Source organism: Bombina bombina, chromosome 1, assembly GCF_027579735.1.
Source record: "Bombina bombina isolate aBomBom1 chromosome 1, aBomBom1.pri, whole genome shotgun sequence".
In the NCBI taxonomy this organism is placed as follows: domain Eukaryota; kingdom Metazoa; phylum Chordata; class Amphibia; order Anura; family Bombinatoridae; genus Bombina; species Bombina bombina.
Genome location: NC_069499.1, coordinates 888,418,255 through 888,442,249, shown reverse-complemented (window position 1 = coordinate 888,442,249; position 23,995 = coordinate 888,418,255). Strand labels below are relative to the sequence as shown.

Sequence of the window (23,995 nt, the reverse complement as noted above, 5' to 3'; positions counted from 1 at the left end):
GACCAAGAGACCAGAGATTCTCTTCTCTGGTGACTGTCGGGTCCATCTGTCCAAGGGTATGACCTTCCGCAGGTCAGATGGGACAATTGTTACAATAGATGCCAGCCTTTTAGGTTGGGATGCAGTCTGGAACTCCCTGAAGGCTCAGGGATAGTGGACTTAGGAGGAGACCCTCCTTCTAATAAATATTCTGGGAGTGATATTCCATGCTCTTCAGACTTGGCCTCAGTTAGCAACTCTGAGGTACATCATACTCAGTCGGACAATATACACGACTGTGGCTTACATCAGCCATCAAGGGGGAACAGAAGTTCCCTAGCGATGTTAGAAGTCTTACAATAATTCACTGGACAGAGACTCACTCTTGTCTATCAGCTATCCATATCCCAGGTGTTGAGAACTGGGAGGTGGATTTTCTAAGTCGTCAGACTTTTCTTCCGGGGAAGTGGGATTTCCTCCGGAGGTCAAGACCAAGCAGGAGAGGGCTTTGGTGTTTTTGACAGCGCCTGCGTAGCCACGCAGGACCTGGTATGCAGATCTGGTGGACATGTCATCCTTTCCATCACGGTCTCTGCTTCTGAGACAGGTCCCTCTACCTCAGGGTCCTTTCAACCATCTAAATAGAATCAATCTGAGATGGACTGCCTGGAGACTGAACGCTTGATGTTATCAAAGCATGGCTTCTCCGAGTCAGTCATTGATACCTTAATACAGACATGAAAGCCTGTCTCTAGGAAAATTGAACATAGATATGGTGTAAATATCTGATTTTTATGAATCCAAGGGTTACTCATGGAGTAAAGTCTGGATTCCCAGGATATTATCTTTTCTCCAAGATGTTTTTGAGAAAAGGGTTGTCAGCTAATTCCTTAAAAGGGGACAGATTTTTACTCTGTCTATTTTTTTTGCACAAGCGTCTGGCAGGTATTCTAGACGTTCAGGCATTTGGTCAGGCTTTGGTTAGATCCAAGCCTGTGTTTAAAACTGTTGCTCCGCCATGGAGCTTAAACCTGATTCTTAAGGTTCTTCAAGAAGTTCCGTTTGAACCTTTTTTGTTCCATAGATATCAATCTTTATCTTGGAAAGTTCCTTTTGGGTAGCTAATTCCTCGACTCGTAGAGTCTCCAAGTTATCTGTGTTACAATGTGATTCTCCTTATCTGGTCCTTCGTACGGATAAGGTAGTCCTGCGTACCAACCTGGGTTTTTTCCTAAGGTGGTATCTAACAAGTACATCACTCAAGAGATGGTTGTTCCATGCTTGTATCCTTATCCTTCCTCAAAGAAGGAACGTCTATTACACAATATTGGACGTGGTTTGTGCTTTAAAGTTTTATTTACAAGCTACTACAGTTTTCATCAAACGTTCACCTTGTTTGTTGTCTATTCTGGACAGAGGAGAGGTCAAAAGACTTCAGCAGCCTCTCTGTCTTTTTGGTTAAAAAGCATAATTCATTTAGCTTATGAGACTGCTGGACAGCAGCCTCCTGAAGGGATTACAGCTCATTCTACTAGAGCTGTGGTTTTCACTTGGGCCTTTTTTAAATGTGGCTTCTGTTGAACAGATTTACAAGACGGAGTCTTGGTCTGCGCTTCATACTTTTCAAATTTAACAAATTTGATACCTTGCTATTTTTGGGAGAAAGGGTTTTTTACAGGCAGTGGTAACTTCCGTTTAAGCACCTGCCTTGTCCCTCCCATCATCCGTGTACTTTAGCTTTGGTATTGGTATTCCATAAGTAATGGATGATCCGTGGACTGGATACACTTAACAAGAGAAAACATAATTTATGCTTACCTGATAAATTTATTTCTCTTGTAGTGTATCCAGTCCACGGCCCGCCCTGTCACTTTAAGGCAGGTAATTTTTTCATTTGAACTACAGTCACCACTGCACCCTATGGTTTTTCCTTTCTCTGCATGTTTTCGGTCGAATGACTGAATATGGCAGTTAGGGGAGGAGCTATATAGCAGCTTTGCTGTGGGTGTACTCTTGCAGCTTCCTGTTGGGAAGGAGAATATATTCCATAAGTAATGGATGATCCGTGGACTGGATACACTACAAGAGAAATAAATTTATCAGGTAAGCATAAATTATGTTTTTACTGTTACTGCTGCATTATATAGAAAGAGTTGCAGGAGGCTATTTGCAGCTTCATCTAAAGTAAGACTTTGATGACTAAGGTGTAGACTGTCCCTTTAAAAATTTTATATATATATATATATATATATATATATATATATATATATATATATATATATATATATATATATATATATATATATATATATATATATATATATATATATAATATATTTTGATTTTAAAACAACAAAAATATTTTAAGTAATTGTTAGTTTTGTATTGTATTCTAATCTTCATTAGTGGGTTGTGTGCTGCTGTTTAGTTTATGGAGCTAAAGGGGGTGGTGTCCAGAAAACCTATAGGGAGAACTGCAACAGCTCAAAAGATTATTATCAGAGTCCCAAAATAGGAGAGTGTTTCCATATTCACCCTATCCATGTGGAGCATAATGCATCAAAAGAATGAGTAAAGGCAGAAAAAGATTTTTTGCCTAGAAATACCCTGTGGGGTTAGGGGGATCTCTCACGTACACCACTAGCATATACTTGATAGTATAGTATACTTAATTGTCATGAAGTGTCCAAGGCAGAAAAGTCATCCATTAATAATATTAACGAATTGATCTAAGAAGATTTTATGCATGGGTAATCCCAAAATCCATGGAAAGGGTTGGCCTGTTAGACGAGATCTTGGTCAGGTTACATCGTTTATAGCCACTTGTAATGTGGGGTAATAATGCTCTATACAGTAATCCATTGTTTATATTGAAGTTATGTCCTGTTGCATTTTCTAATCACCTAGCAAAGTCTTCTGGTATTGACATTATAAATATGGGTTGTGGGACTGTTTTGTTGGCCTTCCTTTTTTCAGGCATGCCTATTTTCTTTATAAAATAAGTCTATAAATACAAGATATTGAAATACCTACAAGCCTCCCCAGTGATGAGAAGTGTCAAAGATATTGTTGCGGTGGAAAGTGTTTTTATGATATGAGGCCAATAAACCTAAAAATATCTGTGCAATTGGAACGTCTTCACAACATAAGTCTCTGTGGGGGCTGTATTATGTTCCCGTTGAAAAGTATATCAATATGTGTTTGTGGGGGGGTTTTCCTACGAATTTCACTATTAAAGTCTAGGTATTTTGGAGAGTTTTTTTTTTTTTTTTTTTTTTTTCTTTTCATAAAGGCAAAGAGTCCACAGCTGCATTCATTACTTTTGGGGGAAAAAGAACCTGGCCACCAGGAGGAGGCAAAGACACTTAAGCCAAAGGCTTAAATACTCCTCCCACTTCCCTTATCCCCCAATAATTCTTTGCCTTTCGTCCCAGGAGGTTGGCAGAGAAGTGTCAGTTTTGTTTTCGTCTCTTATGGAGGGTAGTACTCTTCGACATGGGACGGGCGTTTTAAGTAATCCTGTCGGTCTCTTAGTGAGGGCTTGGATGAAAGTTAGAGAGTCCAGAAAGGCATGAAGAGTCTTTCTGCTACACCATCCCGACCCATTTTAACAACTCAACAAGCAATCGGCGTTGTCAAACTTCGCTTCGCTGCCTGCTTTCTTCTCTCAAGTCCATGGCGGAGGCAATGCTACTAGCCGTCACACTTGAAGGGCCGTGTTCCTGTTCCACGGCATAGATTCTGGTAAAATCATTTAATTTTACTGAATGTACTGTAATTTGTTCCTGCGAAATTGCATGAACAATACAAGGGACTTAGTGAGACTCCTTAAAGGAAACCACAACACCTGGTTCAAATATTCTAAACTAACTTGTTCTAATAGTGCAAAATAAACTAACAATTATGTATGCAGTCTTCATCTTTTTATTCTGTTGTAGAAAACCAGCACCATAATTTAAACAGATTAATCTGCAGCCTAGCACTTGCTATGTAAACTGCCATGTTGTAACGCCCGTTCTACATCAGTACTGTAGGCCACGTGACTCACACGGCACCTATTTTATAATGCTGAGGAAGCAGAGCACTGTAGTGTCTAAGACGAACGGATTCAGACTGCTATGATTATAAATACCAAGAGCAGGGAAGGAAGGGGGAGGAGGGGGAGGGAGACTCAAAACTCCTGAGACTGTGAGTAACTTAGATGAATGCAGATGTTTCTTTCTTTCATGTAATTCGCAAGAGTCCATGAGCTAGTGACGTATGGGATATACAATCCTACCAGGAGGGGCGAAGTTTCCCAAACCTCAAAATGCCTATAAATACACCCCTCACCACACCCACAATTCAGTTTTACAAACTTTGCCTCCTATGGAGGTGGTGAAGTAAGTTTTTGTGCTAAGATTTCTACGTTGATATGTGCTTCTCAGCATTGTTGAAGCCCGATTCCTCTTAGAGTACAGCGAATGTCAGAGGGACGTGAAGGGAGTATCACCTATTGAATACGATGATTTCTCTAACGGGGGTCTTTTTCATGGGTTCTCTGTTATCGGTCGTAGAGATTCATCTCCTACCTCCCTTTTCAGATCGACGATATACTCTCAAATTACCATTACCTCTACTGATAACTGTTTCTGTACTGGTTTGGCTATCTGCTATATGTGGATGGGTGTCTTTTGGTAAGTATGTTTTTTATTACTTAAGGCACCCCAGCTATGGTTTGGCACTTTATGCATTTATATAAAGTTCTAAATATATGTATTGTACTTATATTTGCCATGAGTCAGGTTCATGTATTTCCTTCTGCAGACTGTCAGTTTCATATTTGGGGAATATAAATATCTTTTAAAAATGAAATTTATTTCTTACCTGGGGTTTAGTCTTTTTTTCAATTGACTACTTCTTACAAATTGCGGGCGGTATTAGGCCCGCGGGTGCGACAAATGCTAAACTTTATTGCGTCATTTTTTGTCGCGAAAATTTTTTTGGGCGTAAAAGTACGTCTATGACACAAGTTCGTCATTTCCGGCGTCATACTTGACACCGAGACCTTTCTTTTTACATTTATATCTGCAGCAAGAGTTTGCGTTCTTCCCCCTGTGCATTCCTCTCCCCCTCCCACTTCCTTCTCTGCTCTTGGTATTTATAATTATAGCAGTGCCTGATGCCGTTCTTCTCAGACACTGAACGTGATCACTCTGCTTTGTCAGTGTTAGTATTAGGTGACGTTTTTGTCACATGTCCCACTGTAGTGGAAAGTAATTCACAATATGACAGCATACATAGCAGATTGTAGTCTGCAGATTAACATTCAGATTATAAAGCTGTTTTCTGCAACAGAATGCAGTAAAATGATGACCACACACAGAATTGTAGTTAGTTTATGTTGCATTATCCTAGAAAGTTAGTTAAATGAACCATTTCAAATCGGGTGTTATGGTTCCCTTTTAAAGTAAATTGTAATCAAGGGTTAATATCTCCTAAGGGGGATTAATGAACGGGGGTTTTTAATCATGTTTGTTATGCGATTGTCTGCTTATGTGTAGTGTTAATTGGGTTTGTGGCTTTTGGGAACATAACGGCCTTTAAAGTGACGCGGCCTTACGGTCGTGCACGCGTTTTTAGACTGTGCGGTTCACCTTGTGACCGGGCATGTTTACGTTCTGGTCTTCCATTTCCGCATTCCTCACTGTGTGGCGACGGAGTATTCTAGTCCGCTGGTGTCTGGTTCATAGGAGGTGGTGAGTGCCCCAGCCATTGTGGGTGTCAGTAGCCGTTTAAATTTTATATTTAGTCCATTTTTTTTTTTTTTTTCTTTGTATCCTTTATCCAATTATGGAGGATACGGATGTTGAGATTTGTTCAACTCTCTGATTCAGATTCTTCGTCCTGTGACAAGTGCGAATTGGCCCCTTTGACTCAGGTCAGTCAGTTATGCTATTTAGGCCGCCCTAGAGCGCCTTGTTGCTCAGGGATTCAGGGGACTGCTGAGCCATCTGCCTCGGGGGGCCCTGTCCTCCGGGAGGCGAGTTCCCTACTACTACACATGCAGGTAGCCCAAGTTATGTTTTTTTCCTCCTTGAAGGATTGATTGTTCCCCCCAGAGGTTGTGGCACGTTTTCACTTTCACATGCGGGTGTAACTATTCCTGAGGGTTGTGCCTTTCGTTACAGGCTCGCCTTTGTGTTCTACTCGCACGTTTTTGAGCTGTTTGGGGACCCTACCCTTCTCAGTTATGGGATTCATTAGTCTCCTCGTTCGACATGGGGGGGATGAAGTAATCTCCTTTAAGGCTTGTTATGGAGATCCTTCCCAGTTTTTGTTGTAAGAACAGGGTTTCAGTTAGGATGGTCCTGCGGATCTTTCTGTTCTTCTTGGGCGTTAATCCCTCTGGTTGCCTGTCATTTTATTTGGTTAGGATGAATATTTTTTCATACTATGTTTCCTGCGTGAACTTTCTCTGCGATCGATACTCACTGTTTGCTTCTATGGAAGTTGTTCGGGACACGTTAGTCCCATGTTTCTTCCTCCCTTTCTGAGGGCGGATTTAGCCAGCTTAGCATTTATGACCTTGGTTGCTGGCTGGTCCTGCTTGGGTTCAGATCTTCTGTCTCGTGGCTTATTCAGACACGTGGCGCCTAATTTACCTTGCTGGTCAGGTTGGGGTGCCTCTCATAGGGTTTGGGTATTGCCATCCAGGTGGCATCCAAGCCCATGTTTTACTTCCTCTGATTTCGAATCTGAGGTGATGTGGAGGCTTGAGGTTGCTCTGTTCAGGTGACTTGTCCTCACTGTTCCCCTTGTGTATGGAGCTCATGGCTAGCTGGACAGCTAGCTCAGAATACTAATACTCTGTGCTACTCTGTACTGTAGCAAACCGAGGGTTGCTAGTTCGATCCCCCGCGAGGTCTACTCAGCCTTCCTCCTTTTGAGGTAGATAAAAGGAGCAGCACCTTGTGTCCCTTACGGGGGATTAGCCGTGCTTTTCAAGCACCATCATGTTAATGTTGCTTGGACGCCTGTTAGCTCTAGTAGTGTCCTTTTATGACCTTGGCTCTTTGGAGTGTTGGGCTCCTGCATAGGGTGGTCTCTTCCCTTTGGGTTGGGACGTGCAAGGGCTTCTTGCTCTTGTTATCTGGGTTATTTTGGATTTTTCCCTGGGAGGTCTGTTTTTTTTTTTATCAGACAAGGGATTTATGTTCCTGGAAGATTGTTTAATCTAAACATTTGTGGGGCCTGGGCTTTTTGTCCTGATCTTCCTGTTGAGTGTTTTCCTCTGAGTTTTCTCTTTGTGGATCCGGCGGTGAGATGTTACCGGACAGTCTGATCCTAGGACTGGCCTGGGGGCTCCAGTTTCCTGGGTACTTGGGCTTAGCCCTTGTTCTGGCTGATACGGTTCCCTTGGGACAGCCAACTAATGTGACCTGATGGTGGGCTTTCCTGCCTAGCAAATGGAAGATTTGCGGTTGCTCAGTTATCACTTTTGCACCTGGTATGTGTGCTAGCACAAAGGGGTTCTTTCTGTGTTCGTCAGTGACGTGGCCTTGTGTTCTCTAAGTTCATCCTACGACTTCCTGTCTTATGGGCAGGTGTTTATCGACGCTCTCCTCTTCAGGGGGCTCGTTGTCCTCCTTTTATGGAGGTGTGTTTTTTTTTTTTTGTTTTTTTTTTGGGGCCTCTCCTGTGTTCGGGAGGTTGGAACAGATATCTGGTTCGGGGATTCGGCTGCTCTTTGAGTTGTTCCTTTCCATCTGAGGAGCTGTTAGGTAGCTTTGCTAGATCTCTTTGGGTCTAACGCCTGCTTGATTGTCTTTAGGTTGAGATAGCTGTGTCCATTCTTCCGCCCTTTTGGGGGCCGGTCTTAGGGTTCCTTTCTGTTCCCTTGCATTCAGATCTGCCGTTGCTTGGACTGGTCCGGCTAGGTGTAGGATCTGAGATCTGTTTATCCTCAGGTCTTGGGGGTGCCAGTGGACCTTTTTCTTAGAGGTTCTGTGCCTCTTCCACTTTGAGATCTGCGAGTCTGACGGCCTGGATTGTATCCTCTGCCTTGGAGGTTGGGCAATCTGCTAGTTTGTTCGGCCGCTTTTTCCTTATGGAGAGTGTTTTCTCTGTGTCTTCCTACGGATGGCAGCATATTACTGGACTCCGATCTTTATCTTTTGAGTTTGCTACTTGTAATTTTTCTGATAGCTCAGTCTCTGAGTTCTGACGTTTTGAGGACTTTGTCTTCAGCTGTCTTTCGGTGCTGTTGCACGATATTTGGGAGATGTTTCTTCTCCTTGGGGATGCTTGGTTGCTCCTTGTGGGTTGGGCGTCGTCTCCCCTTGTTCTCGGGATCCATTCTGGTTTATGTGGACTTCTTTTGCAGGGGGCTTTTCCTTTTATTGGATTTTGCTGTACCTTTTGGGTATCCCTTTGGTTCACCCTTGTCCTCTTCCTTTTGGGGATTTTGGTACTGTACTAGCGAGGGTGGTGTGGGGACCGACTGCTGGGCGACAGTTCTCCTGGAGGAGTGTTGGCTCAGTGAGTCTGCTTTGCGGTCTCTAGTTAGGCCTTCGGACTATCTGCGGGTCCGTGTCCTTGGGGCCTTTTTCTCTAGTTTTTTTTGCCCGGCTCCGATGAAGCGGGGTTTGTGTTTTTTTTTTTCCAAGCCTGGTGCCCTCAGAATTGGCCGCCTATTGTATTCTCCTGTTTTTGCATTCAGTGTCCTCTATAGCTTGGGTATTGTTTTACCAAAAGTAATGAATGCAGCTGTGGAATCTTTCCATTTATGAAGAAAAACTTAAATTATGCTTACCTGATAATTTTCTTTACTTCAGATGGAAAGAGTCCACAGCTCCCCACCTGTATTTGTCCTGTGGGGCATCTCATTTTTTATTTTTCTGGCACCTTTTCACCCTGGTATTTATTCTACTGTTCCTTGTTCCTTGGCATAATGACTGGGGGATGAGTGAAGTGGGAGGAGTATTTAAGTCTTTGGCTGGGTTGTCTTTGCCTACTCCTGGTGGCCAGGTTCTTATTTCCCAAAAGTAATGAATGCAGCTGTGGACTCTCTCCATCTGAAGAAAAGAAAATTATCAGGTAAGCATAATTTTTAAGTTTTTTTTTTGATAATTTTAGCATCAGTTGTACCCTTATTTTGTATGTTAAGTCTTAATGATAACTAACTTGCAAAACCTTCATCTGATTGCCCAAATCCTGAGAGAAATTAAACGTTTTGTACAAGTGACAAAAAATCAAAGGTCTTTAAATAGCTGGTCTTATGGTTTGTCAATATTAAAATGGTTTCAATTCATATAGTGTGCTGCCCCCTCCTATTATCTAGCTTTCTATTAGATTGGATAACCCTCACACAATACCATTTGAGAATGAACACTTAAAGGGACACTCAAGTAAAAATTAAACTTTCATTATTCAGATAGAGCATGCAATTTTTAACAACTTTCCAATTTACTTCCATTAAAAAAATGTGCACAGTCTTTTTAAATTAAACATTTTTGAGTCACAATCTCCTACTGAGCATGTGCAAGAATTCACAGAATAAACTTATATGCATTGTGATTGGCTGATGGCAGTGACATGGTACAGGGGGAGTGGAAAGAGACATAGCTTTTTAATATTGTCAGAAAAAAAATCTACTTATTTGAAGTTCAGACTAAGTGCTATTGCATTGTCTTGTTATCTTGCATTTGTTGATTATGCAAATGTACAGTGTTTACCGGTCCTTTAAAGAGTCTATTTTCTCCCCTTTAATTTGTTCCAAATGATCCACTTTACCTGCTGGAGTGCATTAAATTGTTTACAAGTATTTCCATTACCCTTATATAGGAATTTGAAATGGTTTATTTAGCCTGTGGTATCTCCAACTATCCTGAAAGTTTTTAGCCTTAAGGCCGAGCTGTGTAAACACAGCCAGCAGAAGAAATTATACTCCCAGTGGGGTATAGGAGAGAACAATGGAAAATTTACATTTTATTACCTTATCTCTTCAGGTATTGGTCTTTGGTTTACAGACAGATATAAGATAAAGAAGCATGTATATGTTCAAAATGTGATAAAGTAATGAGATTTGATTATATCTACAAGATCAACCCATTTTATTAGGTTGTGGCTTCAAAACACAAAACCTACTAATTCATATACACAAATAAACCTCAAAAAGCAAATCTCATACATTTTATACTCTGCAGCTGGTAAAAAAAGTAATAGGAAACACATTAAGGGAAAAACAATTTTATAGAATACTGTCCCTTTAAGAGCATTTTCTCCCAGACCATAGAAACGTTTTGTCAATTGCCATTTCAGTATAATGATAGTGACACAGGCAGCTCTGATATACATATGCACAAGAATTCACTGGATAACCACAAAGGGGCGATTCACAATTCTGCAGAAAAGCTTATAATTTATTTAATCTACAAAAAATTATTTATCTACAAAAATCCTCAGACCATTTATTTCTGATAATCATTAGTTAAGTTTGTTTTTGTTTTGTTTTTTTCTGAAGAAATTGTGATCAACCCTCCAGTTCAAGACAAATGTAAAACTGTATTTAGTATTGTCTCCATTTATTTCAGATGAAGCTATTTATGTTAAAAGTAAATGTATAGCAAAGCTATATAACATAATAAATGTATATTTCACACATTTAGCTTTAGCAACTCTGCCCAATGCATTATCTTTGCTTCTTTCCTACCTTGCCAAAAGTAGTGACTTTATGGTTAAAGGGACAGTAGACACCTTGTAATTACATGTTGTTCTGAAATTTCTATTTGCTGCAATAGTCTTTCAATGGACAAACTTACCACTTTGCTTATTTGGAGGAGCCAGTCTGGACTTGAGTCTCTAGAAGACAGTTTGCCACTGCCAGTGTTAATCTCTATTGTTTAGCTTTACCAGAAAATATAAGAGAACATACTGCAAATTTAAAGCTACAGTCTACTCCATAATTTTTATATTTTAAAAAAATAATCCCCTTTTCTCTTGTTAAGTGTATCCAGTCCACGGATCATCCATTACTTGTGGGATATTCTCCTTCCCAACAGAAAGTTGCAAGAGGATCACCCACAGCATAGCTGCTATATAGCTCCTCCCCTCACTGCCATATCAAGTCATTCTCTTGCAACTCTCAACAAAGATGGACGTAGTAAGAGGAGAGTGGTGTATTATAGTTGTTTTTTTAACTTCAATCAAAAGTTTATTTCTCTTGTAAGGTGTATCCAGTCCACGGATCATCCATTACATGTGGGATATTCTCATTCCCAACAGGAAGTTGCAAGGACACCCACAGCAGAGCGGTAATATAGCTCCTCCCCTAACTGTCATAGCCAGTCATTCTCTTGCAACTCTCAACAAGCTAGGATGTTGTAGGAGAGAGTGGTTAAATATAGTTAGTTTATTTTCTTCAATCAAAAGTTTGTTATTTTTAAATAGTACCGGAGTTGTGCTATTTTATCTCAGGCAGTAAATAGAAGAAGAATCTGCCTGAGGTTTCTATGATCTTAGCAGGTTGTAACTAAGATCCATTGCTATTCTCACATATGTCTGAGGGGATTACACTGATGAGGTAACTTCAGCGAGAGAATGGCGTGCAGTTTATTCTGCTATCAGGTATGTGCAGTTATAATTTTTTCTAGAGATGGAAAACACTAGAAAATGCTGCTGATACCGGATTAATGTAAGTTAAGCCTGAATACAGTGATTTAATAACGACTGGTATCATGCTTACTCCCAGGGGTAATACCCTTATGATATTGCAATATAAAACGTTTGCTGGCATGTTTAATCGTTTTTATATATGCATTGGTGATAAAACTTTATTGGGGCCTAGTTTTTTCCACATGGCTGGCTTAAATTTTGACTAGAAACAGTTTTTACTGAGGCTTTCCACTGTTATAGTATAAAAGTTACAGTTGGTGTAGTTAAAATTACAAACTGTGACATCCAGCTTCCCTCAGGAGTCCCCTGTATGCTATAGGACATCTCTAAAGGGCTCAAAGGCTTTCCAAAGTAGTTTATTGGGGAGGGTAGGACCACAGCTTGCTGTGGCATTTGGTTGTGACTGTTTAAAAAAAAAAAAAGTAAATTTAGTTTTTTTGATCCGTTTTTTGAACTAAGGGGTTAATCATCCATTTGCAAGTGGATGCAATGCTCTGCTAGCCTATTAGAATCCAAGGGTTACTCATGGAGTAAGGTCAGGATTCCTAGGATTTTATCTTTTCTCCAAGAAGGTTTGGAAAAAGGATTGTCAGCTAGTTTCTTAAAGGGACAGATTTTTGCTCTGTCTATTCTTTTGCACTAGCGTCTGGCAGATGTTCCAGACGTTCAGGCATTTTGTCAGGCTTTAGTTTGAATCAAGCCTGTGTTTAAACCTGTTGCTCCACCATGGAGCTTAAACTTGGTTCTTAAGGTTCTTCAAGGAGTTCCGTTTGAACCTCTTCATTCCATTGATATCAAACTTTTATATTGGAAAGTTTTTTTTTTTTTTTTTTTTTTGGTAGCTATTTCCTCGGCTCGTAGAGTCTTTGAGCTATCTGCCTTACAATGTGATTCTCCTTATCTGATTGTTCATACGGATAAGGTAGTCCTGCGTACCAAACCTGGGTTCTTACCTAAGGTGGTATCTAACAAGAATATCAATCAAGAGATTGTGGTTCCATCCTTGTGTTACACAATCTGGACGTGGTCTGTGCTTTAAAGTTTTACTTACAAGCTACTAAAGATTTTCGTCAAACATCTGCTTTGTTTGTTGTCTACTCTAGACAGAGGAGAGGTCAAAAGGCTTTGGCAACCTCTTTTTCTTTTTGGCTAAGAAGCTTAATCCGCTTAGCCTATGAGACTGCTGGACAGCAGCCTCCTGAAAGGATTACAGCTCATTCCACTAGAGCTGTGGCTTCCACTTGGGCCTTTAAAAATGAGGCTTCTGTTGAACAGATTTGCAAGGCGGCGACTTGGTCTTCGCTTCATACTTTTTCAAAATTTTACAAATTTGATACTTTTGCTTCTTCGGAGGCTATATTTGGGAGACGGGTTTTACAGGCAGTGGTTCCTTCCATTTAAGTTCCTGCCTTGTCCCTCCCTTCATCCGTGTACTTTAGCTTTGGTATTGGTGTTACGGTACCAACAGGATACCAAAGGTTAATACCAGGGAACAACGTCCTGCATAGGGAATCAGCAATTCACAAACCAGCCAGTTTTCAGGTTTAAACAGAATGACTACTTTATTTGAAGGCAGCACACAGATTTATACACCCTGGCTTTAGGTTACAAAGGGCATTGGTTTAACAGTAAAGCAAACATATGAACAATGCATCAAACCTCTAACAATTGTCTATTCAGAGGTAAAACAGATTAACATATTAAGTACTGACAATCTGATGTTGGGCAGTCTAGTTAACATAATCACACAAGGACACAATCAGTTTACCCAGACAGACTCCTGAGACACAATCAGATCTGAAACATACATAGAATACATCTTATTAGAGAATATAGGAACAGTTCTTATTAGCTATAAAGTCTTTTATGCCCACTTGGTTTATAGAGTCACAATTGCTCCCAAAAGGTGCACTCACACCCTGTACCCATCCTGTATTTATGGATACAGGGTGACATAGACATAAGACAGAGTTATGAAAGTACATGGGGTGTCCAGCATATAAAATTCCATATTTCCATGCAGTCTCTGGGTATCCTTAAGCCCATGTACCTCTAGCCCAAAGAATGTTCCATAACAGGCCCTCCAATGTACAGTGGCGAGATTGGTTTCGTCACATCTCTCCCCTTTTCCAAACAGACTAACAGGGTATCTGACCTCCTGCCGGTCAGTGCCCTGGTTAGTCCAGCAACCCACCCATAAAACACAATTAGTAGTACAGCCCACCCACAATAAATGGTTACTACACCTGAGTACGGGGAAAACTTGTCCATGTCCAGGTGCCTCACCACAGCTGTGTGGGGGACTGGCACGCTGAATTGGTGGGTTGCGAGGTGGGCAGAGACCAGCTGTACTCTGCCCGGGTGCCAGCACTACCTTGGAAGTAGCCTGGTGGGAGCCTGGTTGCTGGAGGGGGAGACTGACTGTCTCCCCTTTGGATACATAGCTGTGCTGCTGGAGGGGGAGACCGATCATCTCCCCTTTGGCTAAACAGACCTGTTGCTGGGGGACAGGACCAGCTGTCCCTACCCCCTGTGCTGTAAGGGCAGAGACCACAGTCCCATCTGCACAGTTGTGGGGCTTACTGTCTCCCCCTGTTGCGTTAAGCTGCCGCTGGGGAATGGAGTCTGGGCTCCCAATTCCCTGCAGGACCGGTGGAGAGACCTCGGTCCCATCTCCCCCGGCCACCTGGGGTCCTTCCCAGCAAATCTCCACAACATCCTCCCAGCTGAATGGGTCTGGATCTGGGTCTCCCACCTTGCTGTCCTGCTGAGCCCTCCCAATGTAGTGGAAGAGATCTCTGTAGTCCTGCTCCAGTTCCCACTCCAGGGCTGCCAAGTGAGCCAGGTCTTGCTCTACCTCATGGGGGTCAGCCCAGTCATGCCCAGCCTCCCTCTCATAGAAAATGTCCTGAAGTCTGGTCTGCGCAGGGCTCCCAAAGTCAGGCTCTGCAAAGGACTCCCACAACAAGCCAGGACCATCAAACTCCTCTCCCTCTGGCCTGTCATGCTCAGCTGTCCAGGGCATACACTGTGCCATATACCACCAGAGCGCCTGGTAGGCATCCTCCAGCCATAGCTCCTGCCATACCCGGTGCTCTAGTTCCTTCACCCATTCCTCCAGGGGCTGCTCTCCCAGGAAGGGCATCCGCAGGGCCACTTGCTTCTGCAACCGCTGCTCTTCACTGGGGAGACTCTTACCCTGCTGGTATTGCACATTATCCAGGGCCTGGTACCAGATGCCTTTCCTTAATGCATCCCGGCCATCCAGGTACTCCTCCTCGTATAAAACTGCTGGTTCCATTCTGTTGCTTTTAGGGTCGCTGTACCTGGGACATGCGTTGCCCCCAACTTGTAAATCCAGGGAATGGTGTCTCCTGTAGCTGTCCTTCTGGCTGTGGGAACAATCCCGTCGCTTGCCACCAATGTTACAGTACCCACAGTGTACCAAGGGTTAATACCAGGGAACAACGTCCTGCATAGGGAATCAGCAATTCACAAACCAGCCAGTTTTCAGGTTTAAACAGAATGACTACTTTATTTGAAGGCAGCACACAGATTTATACACCCTGGCTTTAGGTTACAAAGGGCATTGGTTTAACAGTAAAGCAAACATATGAACAATGCATCAAACCTCTAACAATTGTCTATTCACAGGTAAAACATATTAACATATTAAGTACTCAGACAATCTGATGTTGGGCAGTCTAGTTAACATAATCACACAAGGACACAATCAGTTTACCCAGACAGACTCCTGAGACACAATCAGATCTGAAACATACATAGAATACATCTTATTAGAGAATATAGGAACAGTTCTTATTAGCTATAAAGTCTTTTATGCCCACTTGGTTTATAGAGTCACAATTGCTCCCAAAAGGTGCACTCACACCCTGTACCCATCCTGTATTTATGGATACAGGGTGACATAGACATAAGACAGAGTTATGAAAGTACATGGGGTGTCCAGCATATAAAATTCCATATTTCCATGCAGTCTCTGGGTATCCTTAAGCCCATGTACCTCTAGCCCAAAGAATGTTCCATAACAGGCCCTCCAATGTACAGTGGCGAGATTGGTTTCGTCACAATTGGTATCCCACAAGTAATGGATGATCCGTGGACTGGATACACCTTACAAGAGAACACAATTTATGCTTACCTGATAAATTTATTTCTCTTGTGGTGTATCCAGTCCACGGCCCACCCTGTAATTTTTAAATTTAAACTACAGTAACCACTACACCCTATGGTTCCTCCTTTCTCGGCTTGTTTTCGGTCGAATGACTGGCTATGACAGTTAGGGGAGGAGCTATATTACAGCTCTGCTGTGGGTGTCCTCTTGCAACTTCCTGTTGGGAATGAGAATATCCCACAAGTAATGGATGATCCGTGGACTGGATACACCACAAGAGAAATACATTTATCAGGTAAGCATAAATTGTGTTTTTAAATGGTACCGGAGTGTACTGTTTTATCACAGGCAGCATTAGAAGAAGAATCTGCCTATGATTTCTATGATCTTAGCAGAAGTAACTAAGATCCACTGCCGTTCTCACATATTCTGAGGAGTGAGGTAACTTCAGAGGGGGAATGGCGTGCAGGTTTTCCTGCAATAAGGTATGTACAGTTAACATATTTCTAGGGATGGAATTTGCTAGAAAGATGCTGCTGATACCGGATTAATGTAAGTTAACCCTAAATGCAGTGATTTAATAGCGACTGGTATCAGGCTTATTAACAGAGATACACTTTTATAAGAGTATGTAATATAAAACGTTTGCTGGCATGTTAATCGTTTTTATATATGTTGGGTGACAAAAATTATTGGGGCCTAGTTTTTTTCCACATGGCTGGCTTGATTTTTGCCTAGAAACAGTTTCCTGAGGCTTTCCACTGTTGTAAAATGAGTGGGAGGGGCCTTTTTTAACGCTTTTCTGCGCAGCTAAAATTAGACACTCAGCTTCCTTCTGAATGATACAGGACATCTCTGAAGGGCTCAAAAGGCTTCAAAAGTCGTGTTTGAGGAGGGTAACATCCACAGTAGACCTGTAGCAGTTGTTGTGACTGTGTTTAAAAACGTTTTTGTCATTTATTATTCCGTTTTTGGTATTAAGGGGTTAATCATCCATTTGCAAGTGGGTGCAATGCTCTGCTAACTTGTTACATACACTGTAAAAATTTTGTTAGTGTAACTGCCTTTTTTCACTGTTATTTCAAATTTTGTCAATTTGTTTCTCTTAAAGGCACAGTAACTTTTTTTTATATTGCTTGTTAACTTGGTTTAAAGTGTTTTCCAAGCTTGCTAGTCTCATTGCTAGTCTGTATAAACATGTCTGACACAGAGGAAACTACTTGTTCATTATGTTTAAAAGCCATGGTGGAGCCCCATAGGAGAATGTGTACTAAATGTATTGATTTCACCTTAAACAGTAAAGATCAGTCTTTATCTATAAAAGAATTGTCACCAGAGGGGTCTGTCGAGGGGGAAGTTATGCCGACTAACTCTCCCCACGTGTCGGACCCTTCGCCTCCCGTTCAAGGGATGCTCGCTAATATGGCGCCAAGTACATCAGGGACGCCCATAGCGATTACTTTGCAGGACATGGCTGCAATCATGAATAATACCCTGTCAGAGGTATTATCCAGATTGCCTGAATTGAGAGGCAAGCGCGATAGCTCTGGGGTTAGACGAGATACAGAGCGCGTAGATGCTGTAAGAGCCATGTCTGATACTGCGTCACAATATGCAGAACCTGAGGACGGAGAGCTTGCAGACCTAGTGGACATGTCATCTTTTCCACCATGGACTCTGCCTCTGAGACAAGACCTTCTAATACAAGGTCCTTTCAATCATCCGATTCTACTTTCTCTGAGACTGACTGCATGGAGATTGAACGCTTGATCCTATCAAAGCGTGGCTTCTCCGAGTCAGTAATTGATACCTTAATACAGGCACAAAAGCCTGTCGCCAGGAACATTTACCACAAGATATGGCTAAAATATCTTCATTGGTGTGAATCCAAGAATTACTCATGGAGTAGGGTTAGGATTCCTAAGATATTGTCCTTCCTCCAAGAGGGTTTGGACAAAGGATTATCAGCTAGTTCTTTAAAGGGACAGATTTCTGCTCTGTCTATTCTTTTACACAAACGTCTGGCAGAAGTTCCAGACGTTCAGGCATTTTGTCAGGCTTTAGTTAGAATTAAGCCTGTGTTTAAACCTGTTGCTCCTCCATGGAGCTTAAACTTGGTTCTTAAAGTTCTTCAAGGGGTTCCGTTTGAACCCCTTCATTCTATTGATATCAAACTTCTTTCATGGAAAGTTCTTTTTCTGATGGCTATTTCCTCGGCTCGAAGAGTCTGAGTTATCTGCCTTACATTGTGATTCTCCTTATCTGATTTTTCGTTCAGATAAAGTTGTTCTGTGTACAAAACCTGGGTTTTTACTTAAGGTGGTTTCTAACAAGAATATCAATCAAGAGATTGTTGTTCCATCATTATGTCCTAATCCTTCTTCAAAGAAGGAACGTCTTTTGCATAATCTAGACGTAGTCCGTGCCCTGAAGTTTTACTTACAGGCTACTAAAGATTTTTGCCAAACATCTAACCTGTTTGTCGTTTACTCTGGACAGAGGAGAGGTCAAAAGGCCTCGGCAACCTCTTTCTTTTTGGCTTCGGAGTATAATCCGTTTAGCCTATGAGACTGCTGGACAGCAGCCTCCTGAAAGGATTACAGCTCATTCCACTAGAGCTGTGGCTTCCACCTGGGCCTTTAAAAATGAGGCCTCTGTTGAACAGATTTGCAAGGCTGCGACTTGGTCTTCGCTTCATACTTTTTCCAAATTTTACAAATTTGATACTTTTGCTTCTTCGGAGGCTGTTTTTGGGAGAAAGGTGCTACAGGCAGTGGTTCCTTCCGTTTAAGTTCCTGCCTTGTCCCTCCCATCATCCGTGTACTTTAGCTTTGGTATTGGTATCCCACAAGTAATGGATGATCCGTGGACTGGATACACTTAACAAGAGAAAACATAATTTATGCTTACCTGGATACACTACAAGAGAAATAAATTTATCAGGTAAGCATAAATTGTTTTTATTACCCATTCCCCAGTTTTGCATAACTAATGCTGTTATATTAATATCACAAAACACTAGTAGGTGTAGATGGGGGCAAAGTAATTTTCAATCTAAATCACAAAGTTGCAACAGTTGTGAATAATTTATATTTTGGATACATATGTAATTTGATACAAGTATGCTGCACAAATATATTGCACAACATGCATTATATATATATATATATATATATATATATAAACAGGCGCAGCCCTCAGATTACGCCGGGGTTAGGTTCCTGAAGGAATGGTTGTAAATTGAAACCCTGTTTATAATGTAAGTCAATGGGAAGTAAGGGAGATGGGTTCAAGGCCCCTCTCAAAATTGTCATAAGTAACACCTAATACATTATTTTTAAAGCTTTGAAATTAAGACTTTAAATGCTAAACAGCATTATAAACCTAATAAAATAATCACACAACACAGAATATGTAATTAAACTAAGTTAAATGAACAAAAACATTTGCTAAACAGCATTATAAACCTAATAAAATAATCACAACACAGACTTCACCTGCATTTTTCTGCAAACAGTTCTTTCTATGCATTCCAATCTGCACTGATTTATAGACAGGAAGATCTTGTTCCTTTGAAATCTGCTCGATAGCTCAGTTCTGGTTAAACTGATTAATTTCAGCTTGCTTGGCTTTGCTGCAATACAAGCGGACCGCTCCACCTACTGGCTATTTTAATAAATGCACTGCTTCTCAATGCTTTTCAATAGCAGTCACATGACTGGGAAAAAAGGTTGTTATTCTGAAACGGTGTGAATTGAACCGTTTTAAAACGAGGGCCACCTGGATATATAAGTGTGTGTGTGTATATGTATGTATGTGTGTATATATAGATATAGATATATATGTGTGTATATATGTGTGTATATATATATATATATATATATATATATATATATATATATATATATATATATATATATATATATATATATATATATATATATATATATATATATATATATATATATATATATATATATATATATATATATATATATATATATATATCTCTCCAGATTAGAACCAGTGATTCGAAATGGTAAACCAAAAAAAGGCAGCTCTTCTCAGGTGTCAGGCCATCCACATCAGATTGATCCTAAAAAGAAATGGAGAAGGCGCCACATAGCATAATTCTGTGGAAATAAAGTGCACAAGATGCAGGATATATTGCACTAAACGTAGTGCACACTAGGCAGGCCGAATCCTCTCAGTTGCCCGGCAAACTCTCCTCTCGTATAAGAGCCAAAGGACACTGTCTGTTTATTCAATCCCTGCACACCAGTCAGCATACGATTAGATCCATACAACCCAGATGTCAATCCAAAGTTAAAGTGCTCAAAGAAAGGCAGCAAGTAGTAATAATGTTTATTTAAAACACATGCATAAAAACAATCCAGCAACGCGTTTCTCAGTCCTCAGACCGTTTCATTATGCTATATGATTCATACTTCAGCAGGAGCAATTTTAAGGCAAATTGAAAACTTATCACATAACTGGTAATAAATCAATTAAATGTTTGTAGTTCTTTGGAGGGGATACATTTTAAGATGATCTAACAAATATCTGTACTATGGGATTGATCCAGGAAAAATGATCCTGAAGGAAAGATTTTCTGTACCACCACTTCATTGCTGTGATTTCACAACCAGTGCAGCCTTTTTACAGTATTTGTTTGTTTTGAGCAGAATTTACCATATGTAAGTACTAAAATGAGGCTTTGTCACCCATATAAAGTTGTAATTTATCTCTGAAGTATTTTTGTAGCTTTAAAAATCCTTGATAAAACATTTTGTAGTTAGTTGTGTTTTTCAACTGGGTTGCATGAGTTGTGTATTTTGCTTACTGTGTCTGTCAAGCATAAAATATGCCATGCACATCTATCCACTATGTATGTAGCTTATTTGCTCTCCTCTCCCAATTTCTTGTAGAATCTGCAGAGGGAAGTTGGGGCCCCCCCCAGTCCTCTCACTTGCATCTCTCCCGGTCAGCCGCTGGTGTGGGAGCTGGTAAGTGGATAGATGTTCAGGGAGCCAGACTGTTAAGTGAGTATGGTATCCCAAGGGCATTGTGGACTATGTATTTAAATTCTTTCTTTGGAGATTCCAAGGAAGCAATTTTATGTCTTATGTTTAAAAGCACATTGTATTCATATTTATTTTTTTGTAAAACTGATTTCTTTCCTATGGTATTGAGAGTCCACAACGTCATTCCAATTACTAGTGGGATATTCAACTCCTGGCCAGCAGGAGGTGGCAAAGAGCACCCCAGCAAAACTGTTAAGTGTAACTTCCCTTACCCATAATCCCCTGTCATTCTTTGCCTGTGTCAAGGAAGGGTGTGCAAAGTTGGTGTCAGAAGATATTTAATCCTTTTATGGGTACTTTTCTCTGCAAGCAAGGATTGGGGTCTAACTGTGTCCATGTTAAAAGGCGACGAGGTAGTCTTTACTTTTAACATTTTGCTACCCCTTTGTAGAAAGCCAGAGTTAGTTACTCTGTTCTTTCTTTCCCTACAGGTCCATGACAGGGAGCGAAGTGCTTGTCATAACTATGTAGCAGCATCTGTCCTGCAGCTGGATCTAAGGTAAGTGCCTTTGCCTTCTAGGTATTGAAGGACAGCTGCACTTAAGAGGTTAATCCTCATACGGATCCAAATTGGGACATAGATATTCATTTTTAATTAAGGATACTTATTTTGGACAGATTATGGCACATATTGGGACATAGCTATCCTTATTAGTTAAGGATACATTCTTTGGAGGATATGACACTGTATGGGTTAAAGGTGTTGTGTGATACGTTATTTGGCTGGGGGACTCATATCCCTAAGTGACGCAGCATTCTGATTAAATTAGCGGAATGCAGGACAATTTATTAGTGTATTCATGTGACTGACTTATTTAGATGCAGGTGAATACAGAGAGAGAGGCTTATTTATATAATGGGTCAAAACTGTGAGCTGTTTGCTTTTTCACGCTTTTTCAAGTGGCACAATTAGTTTTTCAATCCGTTCACGTGACGCACGCACTTCCGGTATATAGGAGCGGATCTTGGTGAGCTTGCATTGCGTTGAAGTGTATCGCATTGTGGAGCTCTGTCAGATCTAAGTTTTTGTAATTTCTTTCATCAACGGATCGTTCTGGCTAAGAAGAGAAGATCCCTTACAGGAAGGTTTAGTTTCCTCTCGCTAGTGGATTGTCAGTCCTGTTCCGGTAGGAGCTATAGGCAATCTGAGGTTGATTTTGAAGGATCTTTTTATTGCTCTCTAAAATTCTAATAAAATTTAAAGATTTATTTTCTTTTACATTATTATTTAAACGCTGAATTCTGTATTTATGGATTCAGAATTAGATCAGTATGTCTGTTGATAAATGTTTACTATGTTTAGAGGCTAAAATTGTTTTACCAATGCAATTATTGTTCCTCATGCTTATCTAAAACTTATAAATTTAAAGACAAATTACTCCCTTCTGAGCCAAATGTCTCTCAGGATAATGCTGTGTGTGACATGCCTCTGCTTTCTCCTCAAACGGCCCAGGCCTTAGTTTCCCATACTCTGCCTTCTGTGTCTTCTCAACCACCTGGGGGTGTTTATTTACCTGGGGATTTTGCAGCTCAGATTACTTCTGCAGTATCGTCGGCTTTCCCTTCATCGGGTAAGTGTAAGAGGAAATTTAAACATTTGTCCGCTAGTAAGGCTTCTGACCCCTCTAAATCTGCGCTGGTCAACCTTTCTCAACTGTCTGAGTAGAATACTTCAGTAGCTTCTAAAGGTGAAATTTCAGACTCTGACACTGTCGGAGAAACCTTTAGAGTCTGAAGAGGTTCATTTTAGATTTTAAGCTTGAACACCTCCACTTACTACCGAAAGAGGTTCTAGCTACTTTGGACGACTCTGAACCTTCGGTTGCTGCCTACCCCAAGATGTCTTCTAAACTAGAGTTTTTGATTCTCAATCTTCTGATGTTTTCTGCTTTAAAAAAAAAAGGAAGAGTCCACAGCTGCATTCATTACTTTTGGAAAATACAGAACCTGGCCACCAGGAGGAGGCAAAGACACCCCAGCCAAAGACTTAAATACCCCCCCCCCCCCCAGTCATTCTTTGCCTTTCATCACAGGAGGTTGGCAGAGAAGTGTACAGAAGTTCGAGATAGTCTCTTATGGAGGGCAGTACTCTTCGCAATGGGACTGGAGTTTTAAGTAATCCTGTCAGCCTCTCAGTGAGAGCATGGATGAAAGTTAGAGTCCGGAGATGCAGGGAGAGTTTTCCTGCGAACCCATCCCGACTCATATTAACAGCTCCTTTGGTAATCAGCGTTGACGAGTTTCGCTGCCTACCTTTCTTCACTCAAGTCCATGTCAGAAGTGAGGCTACTATCTGTCACACTTGAAGGGCCGTGTTCCTTTTTCACGGTGTAGACTCCGGTAAGATTGTTTCATTTTATTTTGATATGTGAATGTAATGTTAACGAAACAAGGTAGGGTCCCAGTGGGACTTTTTTTTTTTTTTTTTTTTTTTTTTTGCACAAACGTCTGGCAGAATTACTAGATGTTCAAGCTTTTGTTTAGGCCCTGGTCAGAATCAGGCCTGTGTTTAAACCTGTTGCTCCTCCTTGTAGCCTTAACCTAGTTCTTAAAGTTTTGCAGCAGCCAATGCATAATGTTAATATAAAATTGTTATCTTGGAAGATTGTTTCTCCTTGTTATTTCTTCCGCTCGCAGAGTTTCTGAGCTTTCAGCTCTGCAGTGTGATTGCCCGTATTTTTATTTTTCATGCAAATACAGTGGTCCTTCATACTAAATTGGGGTTTATCCCTAAGGTGGTGTCGGATCGAAACATTAATCAGGAAATGTTTGTTCCTCCTTTCTGTCCTAATCCTTCTCATAAGGAACGTCTTTTGAATAACTTGGATGTTGTGTGCTCTAAAATTTTACTTACAAGCTACTAAGGATTTTCTGCAATCTTCTGCCCTGTTTGTTGTTTTCTCTGGAAAGCGTAAGGGTCAGAAGGCCACTTCTACTCTTTCCCTCTGTTTAAGAAGTGTGATTCGTTTTGCTTACGAGACTGCTGCACAGCAGCCTCCTGAGAGAATTCCGGCTCATTCCACTAGGGCTGTCTCCTCATCTTGGGCTTTCAAAAATTAAGCTTTTGTGGAACAGATTTGCAAGGCGGCAACATGGTCCTCTTTGCATACTTTTTTTCCAAATTCTACAAATTTGATACTTT

General features: G+C 41.0%; 1 protein-coding gene across 3 annotated transcripts in view; it reads left to right on the top strand.

Moving 5' to 3' along the window:
- Positions 1-23,995, top strand: part of LOC128646101 (uncharacterized) — a 91,751-nt gene that overhangs the window by 65,762 nt on the left and 1,994 nt on the right. For 2 of the 3 annotated variants that reach the window (XM_053699544.1, XM_053699545.1), the window contains one exon: positions 20,698-20,775. The exons of the other annotated variant lie outside the window; for it this stretch is intronic. In XM_053699544.1, coding sequence (XP_053555519.1) covers positions 20,698-20,775 — 78 coding nt within the window. The remainder of the gene's footprint in view (positions 1-20,697; positions 20,776-23,995) is intronic. 3 annotated transcript variants of the gene reach the window in all.